At 37.2% G+C, this 15602-nt stretch overlaps 2 protein-coding genes across 4 annotated transcripts in view; both read left to right on the forward strand.

The window, feature by feature from the left end:
- LOC144442711 (protocadherin-23-like) lies at positions 1-4959 on the forward strand. Its single transcript, XM_078132121.1, has 10 exons — positions 1-12; positions 823-958; positions 1125-1312; positions 1683-1815; positions 2316-2491; positions 2773-2905; positions 3192-3379; positions 3717-3852; positions 4015-4202; positions 4795-4959. Exons 1-10 carry the CDS (start codon positions 1-3, stop codon positions 4957-4959), a joined length of 1455 nt encoding a protein of 484 aa, XP_077988247.1.
- The window catches only part of LOC144441369 (protocadherin Fat 4-like), a 26595-nt gene continuing 12687 nt past the window's right edge, over positions 1695-15602 (forward strand). For 2 of the 3 annotated variants that reach the window (XM_078130929.1, XM_078130937.1), the window contains exons 1-18: positions 1695-1815; positions 2316-2491; positions 2773-2905; positions 3192-3379; positions 3717-3852; positions 4015-4202; positions 4795-4927; positions 5207-5394; positions 5978-6110; positions 6443-6630; positions 9617-9978; positions 10585-10799; positions 11169-11408; positions 12261-12490; positions 13031-13205; positions 13700-14235; positions 14509-14605; positions 15204-15454. In XM_078130929.1, coding sequence (XP_077987055.1) covers positions 5392-5394; positions 5978-6110; positions 6443-6630; positions 9617-9978; positions 10585-10799; positions 11169-11408; positions 12261-12490; positions 13031-13205; positions 13700-14235; positions 14509-14605; positions 15204-15454 — 2430 coding nt within the window. In that variant the 5' untranslated portion in view covers positions 1695-1815; positions 2316-2491; positions 2773-2905; ... (3 more) ...; positions 4795-4927; positions 5207-5391. Of the gene's footprint in view, positions 1816-2315; positions 2492-2772; positions 2906-3191; positions 3380-3716; positions 3853-4014; positions 4203-4794; positions 4928-5206; positions 5395-5977; positions 6111-6442; positions 6631-9616; positions 9979-10584; positions 10800-11168; positions 11409-12260; positions 12491-13030; positions 13206-13699; positions 14236-14508; positions 14606-15203; positions 15455-15602 lie in introns of those variants that run through there. The other variant, XM_078130946.1, reaches the window with a different exon arrangement.

Below are 15602 nucleotides of genomic sequence, written 5' to 3' on the forward strand. Positions count from 1 at the left end.
ATGTCATTGAGCGTAAGTGTGCACAGTCTGTTTAGCTATAGAATGACAACTCCAAGCCATCCTTCATAATTCGTAAACTCTCTCTGAACTCACAGTGATCATGTCTGCTGTCGATGGTTTATTGGCACAGAAAGCAATGCAAGTCTTTCTAGTCTTTCTACTAGCAACGTTTCCTTTGCAATTCTCACGATTGAAACACCAAAGATTCTGTACGTTTTAGCCGTCATCATTTAGTCTCTACCGAACTCTTTCTTCAACATATGTATCGCGATACTTTACCCATATCATTTCGTCCCAGCATGCACCATTGCATGGTCAGGCACACCTTTCCAGATAACGGAAAACTCTCCAACTTCAACGGTGATTATAAGCACAACAGACTTCACGGCAACCTTCCCTGAGGGCAAAAGTGTCATAGCATATAGTATCACCAACGTCGATCCTGGTCCTGCAAATCTTTTTTCCATAGATAGTAGTACAGGAAGGGTAGGTTTGATTCCAACTTAAGCAACTTAAAGTACCCTAGACTCGTTGTATATTTGACGTAGTAAACAAGACAAATGAGCGATAGTGTACCGTGTGATTTACATCCATTCTACTGTGTTTTATGTTATTTGAAAACAATCCTGGAGTAAGCTATGTGCAATACATATATATGTCTATGCATGACACTGACTGTTTCTCCTAGCACACGACGAACAAGTCTAATTCCATCAGGTGCTAGCACAACAGTTACGTTTGTATTAACGTTTTACAAGGTATTGTACCTGATACAGCAATACATTTCCATTCCTTCATCATCTTTTGTAATTATGATTTCAGATTTCAGTCGGCAGCCAAGTACCTGACTATGAGAATGACGTGTTGAGTCAAACCATTACAGTGCAGTGTTTCCAATTATCAGGCAATGGTCAAACCCAACAAGATGTGGTTGTAGAAATAATAAACCAAGATGAACGTAAGTGTGCCTAAAGGATATTATTTCTTATATCTCAATTCCACTATAACAGATACAAACGTACAGTGTTTTACGTTTCTTAATATCTCCATTAATGTCTTCAACAATATAACAGTATGTAATAAACAAACAACTATGATTATTGTCGTATATTCCTTTCCTCCAGCATGTACCTTGAGCCTGGCTAACACTCCATACTCCGTGGTTGAAAACACTGCCTCAAATACTGACATCTACCCACTAGCTGACGTCACTGAATCATTCCCAGAGGGGGAAGCAACTCCTAAATTTGTGATTGCCAGTGTCTTACCAGGACCTTCACAATTATTTGATATTGATGGAACCTCTGGCGTGGTAAGTTATAACTTGCTTTTTGGACTATTAGGGGAATGATAGAAAGAAGCTGATTATATTCAGTTTCCCTTTATATGCAGTCGACCTTGAATGTTTGCTACCTAGTTTGTCTTTTATGTTTTCTAATTGTCTTGAATATGAACTTATCATCATAAATGTGACGACAGAGCTCTTTGCCTATGCTTCAACTAGGTCAAATGGAGGGTTTCCTTTCAAAAGTTATACCAACAACAAAACAACAAACATTCAAGTTGTTGGTTAATGAATAAGGATTTGTGAATCGATTTATTGGTTACAAAAGGTTCAATGTCTGATTTCTTACGTCTTCGTTGAAGTGTCACTCTTAACATTTAATGATTATTGTTTATAGCTCAAAGTTGGTAGTACTCTTCCTGACTTCGAACTTCACACAGCAAGTCAGTCTGTGGAAATTCAATGTAAACAAAACTCAGGCATTGACGCTACACTTCCTGTCGCAGTCACCATCACAGACCAAGCTGAATGTAAGTGGATGGCAATTCTTATCTGTCTTTTACAAATTTCCTGATAAGCCTCCTTCTGAGCATTTCTGAGCACTGTAATACCATTCAAATGTAAAAGTCACTTTTGTACGATTTTCCGTTTTTGACAAATATCATATCAGGAACAGTTATTCATATTCTAAACATGTTGACGATATCAAAGGATACTTCATATTTTCTACGTCACTACTGGTCAAAACTATATAAATGGAGAACGTATTCGTCGCCAGGCTATTACAGTCAAACAATCTTAATACTAACATTATATCCTTTTTTTAGATGTATAAGGAGTCCTCACATTGTGTATAGTACTTATCAGATTATGTGGTGATTTCAAACCTAGTTGCATAGTAGCGTTTATGCAATTGTTTGATGTATTCCTCTTTCCACGTCACAGTGTATTTGACTTTACCATTCCTGTGGAGTGTGTTTTCCAAAATCAATCACTCATTCTCCCTATATCTATTTCGCAAATTCACCAGATTGTTCTGTAACATATACCGGCAGCCCTTTCCACATTAGCGAGAATACTGCTGTATCTACCAACATCGTAGAAGCAACCGATTTCACAGCCTCATTTCCGGAAACAGCATCCAGTGCAGCTTATGAAATCACTTCAGTCACAACACTGTTTGCAATTGATTCTTCAACTGGAGTGGTATGTACCTGCACTTCCACAATGCATAGATTACACCATTGAATGTATACAGATTGAAGCTATAACTACATACATTGTTGGAATTATTCATTTTACAGATACGACTTTCCTTTAAAAGTATCAATACAATTTCATCGACATTTGAAGAACTAAAACAAAAACATACTTTTGTTGTGAACGAAAAGGCTAAAATGAATAGTCCTCAATTCAGAATAGTCAATGAAAGCTGAAATGAAACCAGTCAGATTAGACGTTAACGGTAACAATACGTTTCATTTCAGATCTACATTGATTCCAATCTTGATTATGAAACAGATGGAGGTGCTGCCATTTCCGTAGATGTAACTTGTCATCAAACCAGTGGAAATGATGTTGTTTCTTCCATTGATATTGTTATCGATGATGTCATTGAGCGTAAGTGTGCACAGTCTGTTTAGCTATAGAATGACAACTCCAAGCCATCCTTCATAATTCGTAAACTCTCTCTGAACTCACAGTGATCATGTCTGCTGTCGATGGTTTATTGGCACAGAAAGCAATGCAAGTCTTTCTAGTTTTTCTACTAGCAACGTTTCCTTTGCAATTCTCACGATTGAAACACCAAAGATTCTGTACGTTTTAGCCGTCATCATTTACTCTCTACCGAACTCTTTCTTTAACATATGTATCTTCATACTTTACCCATATCATTTCGTCCCAGCATGCACCATTGCATGGTCAGGCACACCTTTCCAGATAACGGAAAACTCTCCAACTTCAACGGTGATTATAAGCACAACAGACTTCACGGCAACCTTTCCTGAGGGCAAAAGTGTCATTGCATATAGTATCACCAACGTCGATCCTGGTCCTGCAAATCTTTTTTCCATAGATAGTAGTACAGGAAGGGTAGGTTTGATTCCAACTTAAGCAACTTAAAGTACCCTAGACTCGTTGTATATTTGACGTAGTAAACAAGACAAATGAGCGATAGTGTACCGTGTGATATACATCCATTCTACTGTGTTTTATGTTATTTGAAAACAATCCTGGAGTAAGCTATGTGCAATACATATAGATGTCTATGCATGACACTGACTGTTTCTCCTAACACACGACGAACAAGTCTAATTGCATCAGATGCTAGCACAACAGTTACGTTTGTATTAACGTTTTACAAGGTATTGTACCTGATACAGCAATACATTTCCATTCCTTCATCATCTTTTTGTAATTATCATTTCAGATTTCAGTCGGCAGCCAAGTACCTGACTATGAGAATGACGTGTTGAGTCAAACCATTACAGTGCAGTGTTTTCAATTATCAGGCAATGGTCAAACCCAACAAGATGTGGTTGTAGAAATAATAAACCAAGATGAACGTAAGTGTGCAAAAAAGATATTATTTTTATGGGTCAACTCTGCTAAGAAGGAACAGACGTGAAGTGTTTAACGTTTCTTAATATCTCCATTAATGTCTTAAAAGATACTACAACATGGCAACAAAAACATACCATAAATTGTCGTATATTCCTTTCCTCCAGCATGCACCTTGAGCCTGGCTAACACTCCATACTCCCTGGTTGAGAACACTGCCTCAAATACTGACATCTATCCACTAGCTGACGTCACTGAATCATTCCCAGAGGGGGAAGCAACTCCTAAATTTGAAATTGTCAGCGTATTACCAGGACCTCCAGAACTATTTGTTATAGACGGAACCTCTGGTGTTGTAAGTTGTAGTAGTAGTAGTAGTAGTAGTAGTTGTTGTTGTTGTTGTTGTTGTTGTTGTTGGTGGTGGTGGTGGTGGTGGTGGTGGTGGTGATGTCGTCGTCGTCGTCGTCGTTGTTGTTGTTGGTGGTGGTGGTGGTGTTTTCGTCGTCGTCGTCGTCGTTGTTGCTGTTGTTGTTGTTGTTGTTGTTGTTGTTGTTGTTGTTGTTGTTGTTGTTGTTGTGCGCATGTGAGAGACATGTACATGCACATAAAATTCACGAATCACTGTAAATGTTGATGGCCGGATGAATGTTTAGTGCGGTTGGATGTGTGTGTGTGTGTGTGTGTGTGTGTTTTGGGGGTTTTTTGGGGGGTTTGTTTGGGGTTTTTTGGGGGTTTTTTTTTGGGGGGGGTGGTTGCGTGAGTACATGCATGTATACGTGTCTGTGTGTCTACGTCTGTGTGTGTGTGTGTGTGTGTGTGTGTGTGTGTGTGTGTGAATTGCTATTTTAAGCTTGTTAGCCTACGTGGACTCCTTTGTAAGTGTTCCAAAATAGGTTATTGAACTTTATTAATAGTTGAAGCTATATTATAATTTTATCTTTTAAAAGCTCAAAGTCGGTAGTACCATTCCTGACTTCGAACAACACACAACAAGTCAGTCGGTTGAAATCCAATGTAAGCAAAGTTCAGGCATTGACGCAGCACTTACTGTAACAGTAACCATTACAGACCAATCTGAATGTAAGTTGCATTATTTATCATTCCATACTTAAAATGGGTAACTTCTAGTAACTGTACATTGCTTATGTGCCTATCCCGAATTTGGCCTTAACCTTCGTGTATTCCGTTTGTGTAAAGGTTTCCGCACCTGTCAGCACTTGTAGGAGTTAATATTGTGTGATTTGAAACTGGTTCATGAATATATATATATACATATATAATGTCGATGTCTTTTTTACTGTAATCCAATATACGATTCCATTGCTCTTTCTTTTTCTATGTCTTTCAACTAAAATTTAGTATGCAGCATATCTTGGATTAGCAGCCAGTACTCAGTCGCCGAAAACACCATCTCTGGCGAAATAATTATCGATTCATCTGAGGTTCAAGCAGACTTCCCGGAAAACAAAGCCTCGCCTGCAGCTTTTACAATCAGTGTGAGCCCAGGTGCAAATACCCTGTTCGATGTTGATCCAATCACAGGCATGGTGAGTATGTAGAGTCAGCCCATGGGCAAAAAACAAGATTTTTTTAACGTAGATTTGATAAGTATTAGGTAGAGTATTAAATAGCATCACAGGTGCAAAAGGAAACTCCAGATACATGCTTCAGACTGGCTAAGATATTTTTTATATAACTGGAAAGTTTAGAATTCTTAATTATATGCTGAGTCATCCAACCTCCATCACAATCAATTCACGCCTCGCTCAGTTCTCTAGCCAACAGTCTTACATTTATTGGTTAAAATGATATTCTGTGGGCTACATTAACAATATCTACAGAAATGAACATTCAATTTCACTGTTTAAGATCTGCATTGGCTTGTGAGTATACAATCATGTGTTATTATTTTATAATTAGAGAACTGATTACATTATTGAAATTTTGGATGTGAAATTATTTAGTTTGAGTCATTAGCACAAATACACGTATGTCCAATAAAAATGTCATTGAAGATTATGATGCACTACCATTATTATGTGCAAAAGAAAGTGTGCAAAAATTTAAGTGGGAATGCAATTTACAATTTCTTCCCGTAAAGTGTCAAAACTTTCCCTTTTACAATTTCAGCTCATTGTAGGTTCAGCGCCCCCTGATTTTGAGACCGATGACGCTATCCAAACTGTTACAATGTCATGTCATCAGGCCAGCACACGAGACAACTCTAATACTATAACAATTCAAATTGAGAATGTGGACGAAGGTAAGACTAAAGAATTTGTTTGTAAGAATACTATGCGTTAAAATAAGTAACCAAATATTATAATTCAAATAACCGATATAGACGTACAAGTCATAGCACTTGAAAGACGTTATAAAGACGATTATAACATTTTGAAAAAGAGGTTTGTTACTTAATTTTCTTGTGTTTGGTGTAGGGGTATGCTTGGTCTTTAAAATGTCATTAAATAATTTGAGAACATCTACACCTCTTCATTGATAACACTTTTTGAATATGTTTATAAATTTTACTATGAATGATTATATTATTATAATAATTCTTTAAAATGTTGTTTTCTTCTATTTTCGTGACAGTTTGTGAAATAACATGGGCAAATACATTATATGACATTGACGAAAATTCAATCCAGAACACGCCTGTGATCGATGCTGTGGACGTGACAGGCTTTTTTCCAGAAACCCCAGCTAACCCAAAATACAGTATAAATCACGTTGATCCAGGGCCTGACGATCTTTTTATAATCACACCATCTGATGGATCAGTAAGTATAGTGGTTTGCTATTAGGAAATTGTGATTGAAATGTATTGTTGAATAATGATTAGTAAACTTGTTTTTCCAAACATACTAGTATACGATTCATCTTAGGTAACAGTTACAATGGTAGTAACAGTAGTTGCACTTCATGAGATGCTGCGAATTGTGATATTAGTAATTGTCGCTAGTAGCATAGCTCATAATTAGATTTAATATTTGAAATTGTGCGCACACAAGTTACATGTACTTCAGGGAAGGAAGCAAGCAAACAAACAAGGAAGGAAAGCGTTCAATTAAAACATAGGCAAACGAAAGAAGAAAGGCCGTTCAAGTCTTTGACTTAATGTCTTTGACTTTCTTAGAGTACAATCTGTTTATGAAATTCAAATGAGAACATGTATTTTCTATTCAGTGTGTATATGAGTTTTATGTTTTTAGCTCCGCTGTCAGCGAAAGCTGAAAGCGTAGCTTTAGGTATAGGTGGGTATTGAGGTATAGAGAGTAGAGTGAATCATAGGTGGCCGTCAAACTTTTATATTTTTACTATCTATTCCGAAAGTGACAGTCGGAATTCTTCGATATTTGGTGTGCATGTTCCCTGGGGGGAGGCTATTCAGATTTGTTCATGCCAAGTTGATCTGTGCCATTTTCAATTTTTAATGATTTTTTTTCATAAAATGTCATTTTCATCAACTCCTTGAAAACCTCTTATTAGATTGCTTTGATATCTGGCGTGTTGATGCGCAGGGGGTAGCTTACTCAGATTTGTTAATTTCAAGTCAGCACATCCTCATTTTTATTTTTTATGATTTTTTTTTTTGTAATTTGAAAAAAAAATGAATATGTTAATGAGTATAATGACCGACGCCATATTGGAAATCAGTCGACGAGACTTTAAGTAAACTGCCACTTTTCAAAAGACACTATTGACGTCAAACAAGCAATGTAATATGTGCTATTGTCATAATTCTACGCATTGGGCGCCCAAATGACAAGCGTTTGTTCGAAACAGGGTTGTAAACTTCAATTCCAATTCTGCACCCTTCTACATAATCAGCCAGTCCGCAACATCCTCATTTGCATACTCTATCCTGATTCGACCAGAAGCTGAAGGTGACCTCATTCGACCGAGCGATTTTCCACAGCAAGTATCTTGAGTATCAACACAGGACGTTCTTGGTACTCACTAAAATCACACTTCAGACCCACTATAAAAGTGTGATGTTTTCAGATAACATGTAACTTGTGGTTAATTCTATATTGTCGTGCAATTTGGAATGACAGTGAACCAGAATTCAGACAACTTGCGTAAGGAAGGGCATGCCAGGCATGCGGTTGAAGTTTAAATATGGCCGACAGTTCACATGTAAAGTTAAACGACATGAACGTGTCTTGCCTTTCCAAAATGCAAATATTTGGCAAGTAAAAATAATTAAAATAATTACAACTTTAATTTGGCTTCAGACTTTGCATTATGTTTTGCGTATCTTTCCCCGTTTTACATGTAAATCCGAAAAGGTTCTCTCTCATCATGTCATCAGTGTCAGTGATCATACCGCGCGGGGTAGTCCTCGGGTGCACGAGTCTATATTACTGACTTGACTCTAAACACCGGAGGGGGAGGGACAATTGTCAGAATCGAGTCCCGAATTCCTCCGTATGCAAGCAGGACTACGCGCGGGGCTGCTTTGAGTACGAGCGAAGTGAGGCATGTTGAGGTATTTTGTTGAGAATTATAAATATTGCGAAATGTCAAGTACAAGGTTTAAATACAATGGAATGATGAAAAAAATGGCAGAGTCTGCTGACAGGCGCCGGTCACAAGAAACACTGTGAAATAAAATATCAGACGATGTACATGTATGTATTAATCGCCGACAATCCACCCGTATATGCACGAGGGACTAACCCGGAAGCAAGTCGTTGTCAGCCATACGTTACAGTGGTAACATCGTCAGAGAAATCGCTGCGTTCAGAGTGTCATAATTCACAGAATTGTTGTTTTCGAGTGAAAACCCGTCTTGATGAATTATATAACTCAAACAAATGAAGACATGTCAAGTTATATTTTGAAAGTTGTATCGCTAGTTTGAGACGATTTTCTCACGTACTATAGTACTATCGAGGCTTACTTGGAAGTAGTACTAGTAGGATCTTCCAGTTCATCGGGAAGTTTAGCCAGTCCGATAATTCTTTCTGGTTTAGTTTACAACACTTTTGATCACGCAGATTTTGTTGTTGTGATGAAAAGAAATAAAAAAAAGATCATTTCAACCATTTCGTTGTGTTTTCTTTGTGAAAGGTAACCGAACATGAACGAGTGTTACCACTGTAACGTATGGCTGAGAATGACTCTCTTCCGGGTACTTGAGATTGTCGCCGTACGGAAACTAAGATGGCGATTAATACATTTCTTCCCTATATATATCTACCACAACTAGTACAAGTTGAATGTTGTTGACTTTGTAAATTTGTTAGAAAATTGAAATTCAAATTGCCTCAAAATTATTTTAGATCCCTAGTTTATTTCATTCATCATTAAAATTTTCCAGGGTTACAGCTGTAAGACACTGGAATTATTTATAGCCAACCTCAAAATCCTCTTTTTTACTTTTTCTTGTGTGCATTTCCCAGTCATTTTTTTCTGAGATTTTGTGCAATTTTTCACAACAGTAGATTTTTGTTATAAAATGGTGACTATGGTATAAAAGTACAATACATTACCAACTTCTGTGTAAAATGTGTTTTATAGTGAGACATCATATGAAACCACTAACCACTTTATTGCATCGCTAAAACAAAACTGCATAGTGAAGAGCTGAAGACCTGAACTACTTCTACATGTCACCAAAATAAAAAATTAAATTTAAAAAAAAACAGCGGAGCTATTCTGACCGATAGGTCGCTTGTTTTAAATGTTATATGCGAATGCACGTAAACAGCAGAGTGGTGGCTTTCATACAAATATACTTTATATTTACATTCCCTTCAGATCGTTATTGGTGCCACAACACCCAACTACGAGGTGCATGGTCCTATCCAAACCATATATGTCGACTGCATGCAAGACCCAGGTCTCGACGGTGTTTACACTATTGACGTCAACATAAATGAAATAAATGAAGCCCCCATATTGACTAATATGCCTATCGAATTGACACTATCGGAATCCATCGGAGCTGCAGTATCTATATTTAGAGTTCTACATTATGATGAGGAAGGTGACGACATAACGGTCAGTGTTATATCTAGGAACCCTACCACTCCAGTGTTTACGGTGGTTGACAATGATATATTCACTCCTACCGGTTTAGATTATGATGGTGGCAGCCAGACATTTACACTCGATTTAAGGTGAGTCGGTGGATAGATACAATGTACATCGTTTGGCCTGTATGCTCCCCAAAGAGCTGAAGAACTATAAAGACCGTTGTGCCATTAGAGGTCCATGCCAGGCGTATTAATTGTAAAGTGCTTTCAACACAGTGTCGGAAAGTGTAATTTTAAAATAACATTAATAATTGTGGATTCGCAGACATATACACTCGTGTCTATGTCCATCTTTAAATACAGTGTTGATACTTTGGCATTTATGCTAGATTTAAAGTATGTCCATTTAAGGATAAGTCAGTGCAGATTTTTGAGACGTTTACAGTTAATGTAGAGTCTGACGATAGCTTTAGTAGATATAACACGATTCACTCCACTAGGTTGTTTCACTTACGAGCAATGCTAACTCGTCGATTTAGTCGTACAGTGTACCATGTGTAATCACGTGTGTGTAACTAGTACGCTTTGTCCTATTCACAGTAAGTCGATGTTTTAGATGATTTTCATAGTTTTTCAGTGAATTCGTGTTACCTAAAACATACTCAATGGTTGAACCCCCAAACGAAATTGCGAATGACAATACTTATAATGTACTAACTCCAGATCTTCATTTTGCATTTTCTGCTCTAGCATTAGTGATGGAACTACCTCCAGCAGCACGGAGACGTTACGAATAAACCTTCGGAATGTTATCGACGAACCGCCGTCATTCGGCCTAGCAACGTACGCTGCATCAATAGATGATGGAAGCAACCCCGGTACATCGATTACCTGGACTACGCTGGATCCTATTGGTGATGTAACTGATAATGACATTGATGATACATTATTTTACTACCTCACAGGTAAACATCTCCACTGTGTTGATTGTCGCTAATTGCTGTTATAACAAATACCACAAAATAAAGTTGCCCATGAGCTGTGTTGAAAGGTTCAACATTTTTATTTTAGCTGACTCGGAGGATAAAAACACAAATTTGTTATTATGTTCACTAGTATTAAAACTTCCGATATAGATCTTTTAAGATGTTTTAAATGTTGAACGTTTAGGTAATAAAATCAAAATGAGATGAAATATTTTTTAGGCTAAACTGAATAAAATATATTACTTTGACTATATCTTATTTCAGCTTAATTTACACTTGCATTAAAACTATAATCGTTTCAAGCTCAACAGTAGTCTTGTGATAAAAGTGTGTTTTCTATAATTATAGGTACAAACGCTGACCATTTTATTTGTGACGTCTTGAGTGGTGAAATAAAAGCAACTCAAGCCATAGAAGATGACGGTACATCGGGAATTGGTACATACTCTTTACAACTCTCTGTCAAAGATTTGGCGGGATATAGTGCATCGGCCGCAATAACCATAACCGTTAACGATGTCAACGACAACTCTCCTATATTCACACCGTCTATATATGTGGATAGTCTTCCAGAGAATACAGTCCAAGGTTTGTCAAGATCCATGATCCTATCAATAAATATTTAATTATTATCGGTCAAATTTACTAAATTATGTTTTCAGACTCCTTGAACTATATCATGATGCCCAAATAACATGGGTTAAGAGTTCGATCACAGTATGGACTCTATTTCGCTATACTAAACGAATAGATAAGGTCGAAGGGGGACTTCACAATACTCTGAACAACTAGAGCGCAAACCTCCAATTCCCCAACACTCAGCACAGTTCTAGATCAGGGTGGTTATACTTTTCAAAGACGAAATATTGGCGCCCTCAAAGGTTAAAACTCAATAGCTGGTACTAGTAATGCCAAGTCATTATACATAACTCATTTGATGAATTAGTCGTCATTTGCTTGCAACGGTGCCTTCATCCAAAGTTTGTTTTTATGAATGAAATTACTTGAATTACTAGGTGTTCCACACCATTTGATTAAAACTTCTCAATTAAATTAATATATAAGTATGTGTTTACATGTAATGATTTGTCTCATTGAATAACAAATTATATATTAATTAAAACTGTGATTTAATTAACGATGACGTCCACTGAATGAAAAAAATGTTGTTGAAGAAACCATGCACACAAGTTATTAAATTTTAGATTTGTGTTTTACGATGGCGTCACTAATATCTTTACTGCAATTGAAATCCACCCCGGGGATCGGATCTCCGCCCAAACTAGTGAATTGGTTAACGGTCGCAGGCTCATGATGGGTAGCCATTCCTGTATATAGTAAGTCCTTCCAGAGAAGTAGCCGTGACTGCAGTTCCTATAGGAGTACATTTCTTTGTATAACAAATGTCAGCGATGATGATATACATTTCTGTATCTTCAGGTGTCACTGTAGTCTCTTTGACGGTGTCTGACCAAGACAGTGGAGCATTCGGCACTTTGTCCTTGACAATAGACAGTGGGGACGGCGGCAAATTTGAGTTACCAGGAAATGATGTTCATCTGGTGACAACCAACGACCCGTTAGATTATGAAGCATCCGACTCCTATACCCTTATTATTTTAGCGACTGACGGTGGTGGTTTGGAAGGGACAGCCACTGTAATAATCCATGTAAGTTGAAATAACGTAACTTACCTATTGGAATAAAAAAAAAAACTTTTTTTTTCACAAAATTGTGCGATATTTTGTTGTACTTTATGTACATCATCACTTTAGAAATCAGTGTCGAAAGACAGAAGACAGAAAACCAAGTACCTTGCGCCATGTTTATCTTGAATAACGTTCAACAATATCATGCCGTTCAGTGATTGTCAACGTCGAATAATATCAAAATTCAAGACATTTTGTTTATATTTGCATTAATTGTACCTATCAATTACTTAGTTGACTAAATTGTGCTCAGTCAGAATTGTATACAAGTTTGTTAAATTGGCTTATGTATCCGGTTTTTCTATAACATACTAAAATTTGCTGTGTACGCGCTAACTGGATCACACAAGTATCTCCAGACGTCACCATACATGAACATAGAGTGGTGATTACGAGTGCATTTCACGAGTAATAACATTTGACAAAACTTTCTGTGAAGAAACATTTTCAGATATTTTACATTCTGTAATCTAAAGCGTTTACTTCTATTTCTTTGTAAAGGTGTCTCCAGTCAATGAATTCGCTCCAACGTTTACATCGTTTCCTTCATCGGCTATCACTATCCCTGAAAATACTGATTTGGGGTTTGAGTTGGTGCCGGCAGCTAGTATCCTAGCAAGCGACGGTGACGACGGAAAAGACGGAGAAATTACTTTTTCCATAACGTCTGTAACAGGTTAGAATTGTAGTAGTGTGAAGAAAGTCAATTATACTTTTTCAGGACGTGATCTTTGTTATGGAATTACTTTCGAAGTTGTTTGTGTGTGTGTGTGTGTGTGTGTGCGCGCGCGCGCGTGTGTGTGTGTGTGTGTGTGTGTGTGTGTGTGTTTTGTTCCTATCAATTGAGAATGTCTTTTATGGTAGCATGGACTTGAAACACTCTCAAATGCACTATTTCAATGTATAATATTATGACCACTTGATTACTTCATCTATTTTCCAAATAGAAACATAGCCCATCACCAACCGTTACATCTACTGGTTAAACTTGTAACCATTTATTCAAGAAATTATTTTTTAAGGAAATGCGAATTCTGATTTTATGAATGGAAGCTACATAACTCTGTGATATTTATAAATGTCTCACCTTTAGATTGGCACCTCCTCCCCTTTATGCATATGGTTCAAACAATCTATTGAAATTGTAATGGTTCGTGTTCACGCTACTAGGTGGATCAAGTAACTTGTTCCATATGGATCCAGATAATGGCCAAATCACCACTATGGGAATATTTGACTACGAGAGTGGAACAACGTCATATACCTTAACATGTCAAGTGAAAGATGGTGGAACACCAATCCCTAGCAGTACCACATTCTCGTTAACAGTAAACATTGACAACTATAATGATGACAGTCCTACATTTCAGGAGAACCTCTATGAAGTTACTGTAACTGAGGGGGATTCGGTTGACACTGTCGTGCAAACATTCGTAATTATGGACATGGATTCTTCAAGTTTCACATACCAGTTTTTGTCAGGAAACAACCTTGGCAAGTTTAAGTTGGATGACGCTACAAATACCATCAAAATTAACAGTGTAATCAACTTAGATAGCAATGATCCGGCAAGCTACCTTCTTATTGTGCAGGTCAAAGATGGTGGCTCACCTGAACTGAGTGGCGTAACGACTGTCTTGGTGACTGTGACGTCATCAAATGATCATACGCCTATCTTTGCAAGTACAACGCCAAGTACCATTGAGGTTAGTGCTGATAAGAGAAGCAAAATATTGAAATGTGTGTTACCTTATTTTGCTCACATTTTAAATTTTAATGGATGCCGTTTTATGAAGATGGATATTTTAATTTTCAAATCGAACAACCAAACTACGAAAACTTCCTGTCAGAACACAATCATAGCATCAACAATACATGTTGTCCAAGTATGGTTAAAATGAAGCACACGTTTGGAGTGTTTGCTCTGACGTGTCACACCAATTAAAAACCTCCTTAATATTTTATATTTTTGTCTTCAGGTATCAGAAAGTGATGCAATTGGTACCTCAGTTGCAATAATTAACTTTAGTGATGATGATATTGGATCTGATGGCGACATTACTATGAACATTCAAAGTAGGTGATCAGCGAGTCTAGACATACCCTAAAGAGTTTTATATGCGGGGGGAGTCCAATTAGCATGACTGAACTGTTGTGTATTTGCATCACACATCTGGCCATGGTATGTGCCTTACTTATGTGCCTTAGACATTTTCAACAAAACAATTATGCGTTATTTACTTCCTTCGACCAACATCGTAAGAAGAATCTGCTTTCAGTGCTGTGTCCGTATTGTCTGATGCTTGTTAAATTTTACCAATGACATAAAATTAATCTAAAACATATGAATATCCAGCACAGACGTTGGTACATGGGCCTGATTTACTAGATTCCTATTTTATATAACTGTCCAAAAGACGGAAAAGGTTGATGTAGGGAGGGGTCGAAAATGAATGTAAGTAATCTTGGCGATCCTTGTCAATGTCAATGTATATACCCTTTATATACCATACGTTAACCCTGTCATCGATCTCCAGTGGCTAACGCATCATTACCTAACATCTTGTCAGGCAATAAATGAACCTGATATAAACATAATGGAGACTGAAATACCTAAGACACAACTGTATTTTTAAAAATCAAGTCATACATCACTTTTTGTTTCCATAAATAGATGGGGACACTTATGACAATTTTCGGTTGGACCCATCGACTGGTTTACTTGAATTGAAATCAGCTGTGCATTTTGAGGAAACTGGTTCATCCATAACACTGACAATAAGAGCTACAGATGGGGGAACGCCATCAAAGACAGCGACAGAAGACATCACAATTACAGTGAACGACGAAAATGATAATAAACCTACATGTGTTCCCATGACTTACGCTGAATCAATCGGGGAAACGTTAGCTGCTTCCTCAAGTGTAAGTGGGTTTCCATATATTATTGTTCAGTTTATTACTAATTGTTTTTAAAAGTGTAGGATCATCGTAAGTTGTATTAAAATTATGCGTTTATCTTTAACTCTTCTATATTCTATGTTAGCTGTTTTATTGTTTGTCCATGTAGTAG

The sequence above is a fragment of the Glandiceps talaboti genome, chromosome 1 (assembly GCF_964340395.1).
Source record: "Glandiceps talaboti chromosome 1, keGlaTala1.1, whole genome shotgun sequence".
Taxonomy (NCBI): Eukaryota; Metazoa; Hemichordata; class Enteropneusta; family Spengelidae; genus Glandiceps; species Glandiceps talaboti.

Excerpts from the sequence above, each read along its gene's own strand:
- LOC144442711 (XM_078132121.1), top strand. Across the intron at positions 1,816-2,315 it reads CATCACAGACCAAGCTGAAT|ATTGTTCTGTAACATATACC; the intron begins GTAAGTGGATGG and ends CAAATTCACCAG. Across the intron at positions 2,492-2,772 it reads TTGATTCTTCAACTGGAGTG|ATCTACATTGATTCCAATCT; the intron begins GTATGTACCTGC and ends GTTTCATTTCAG.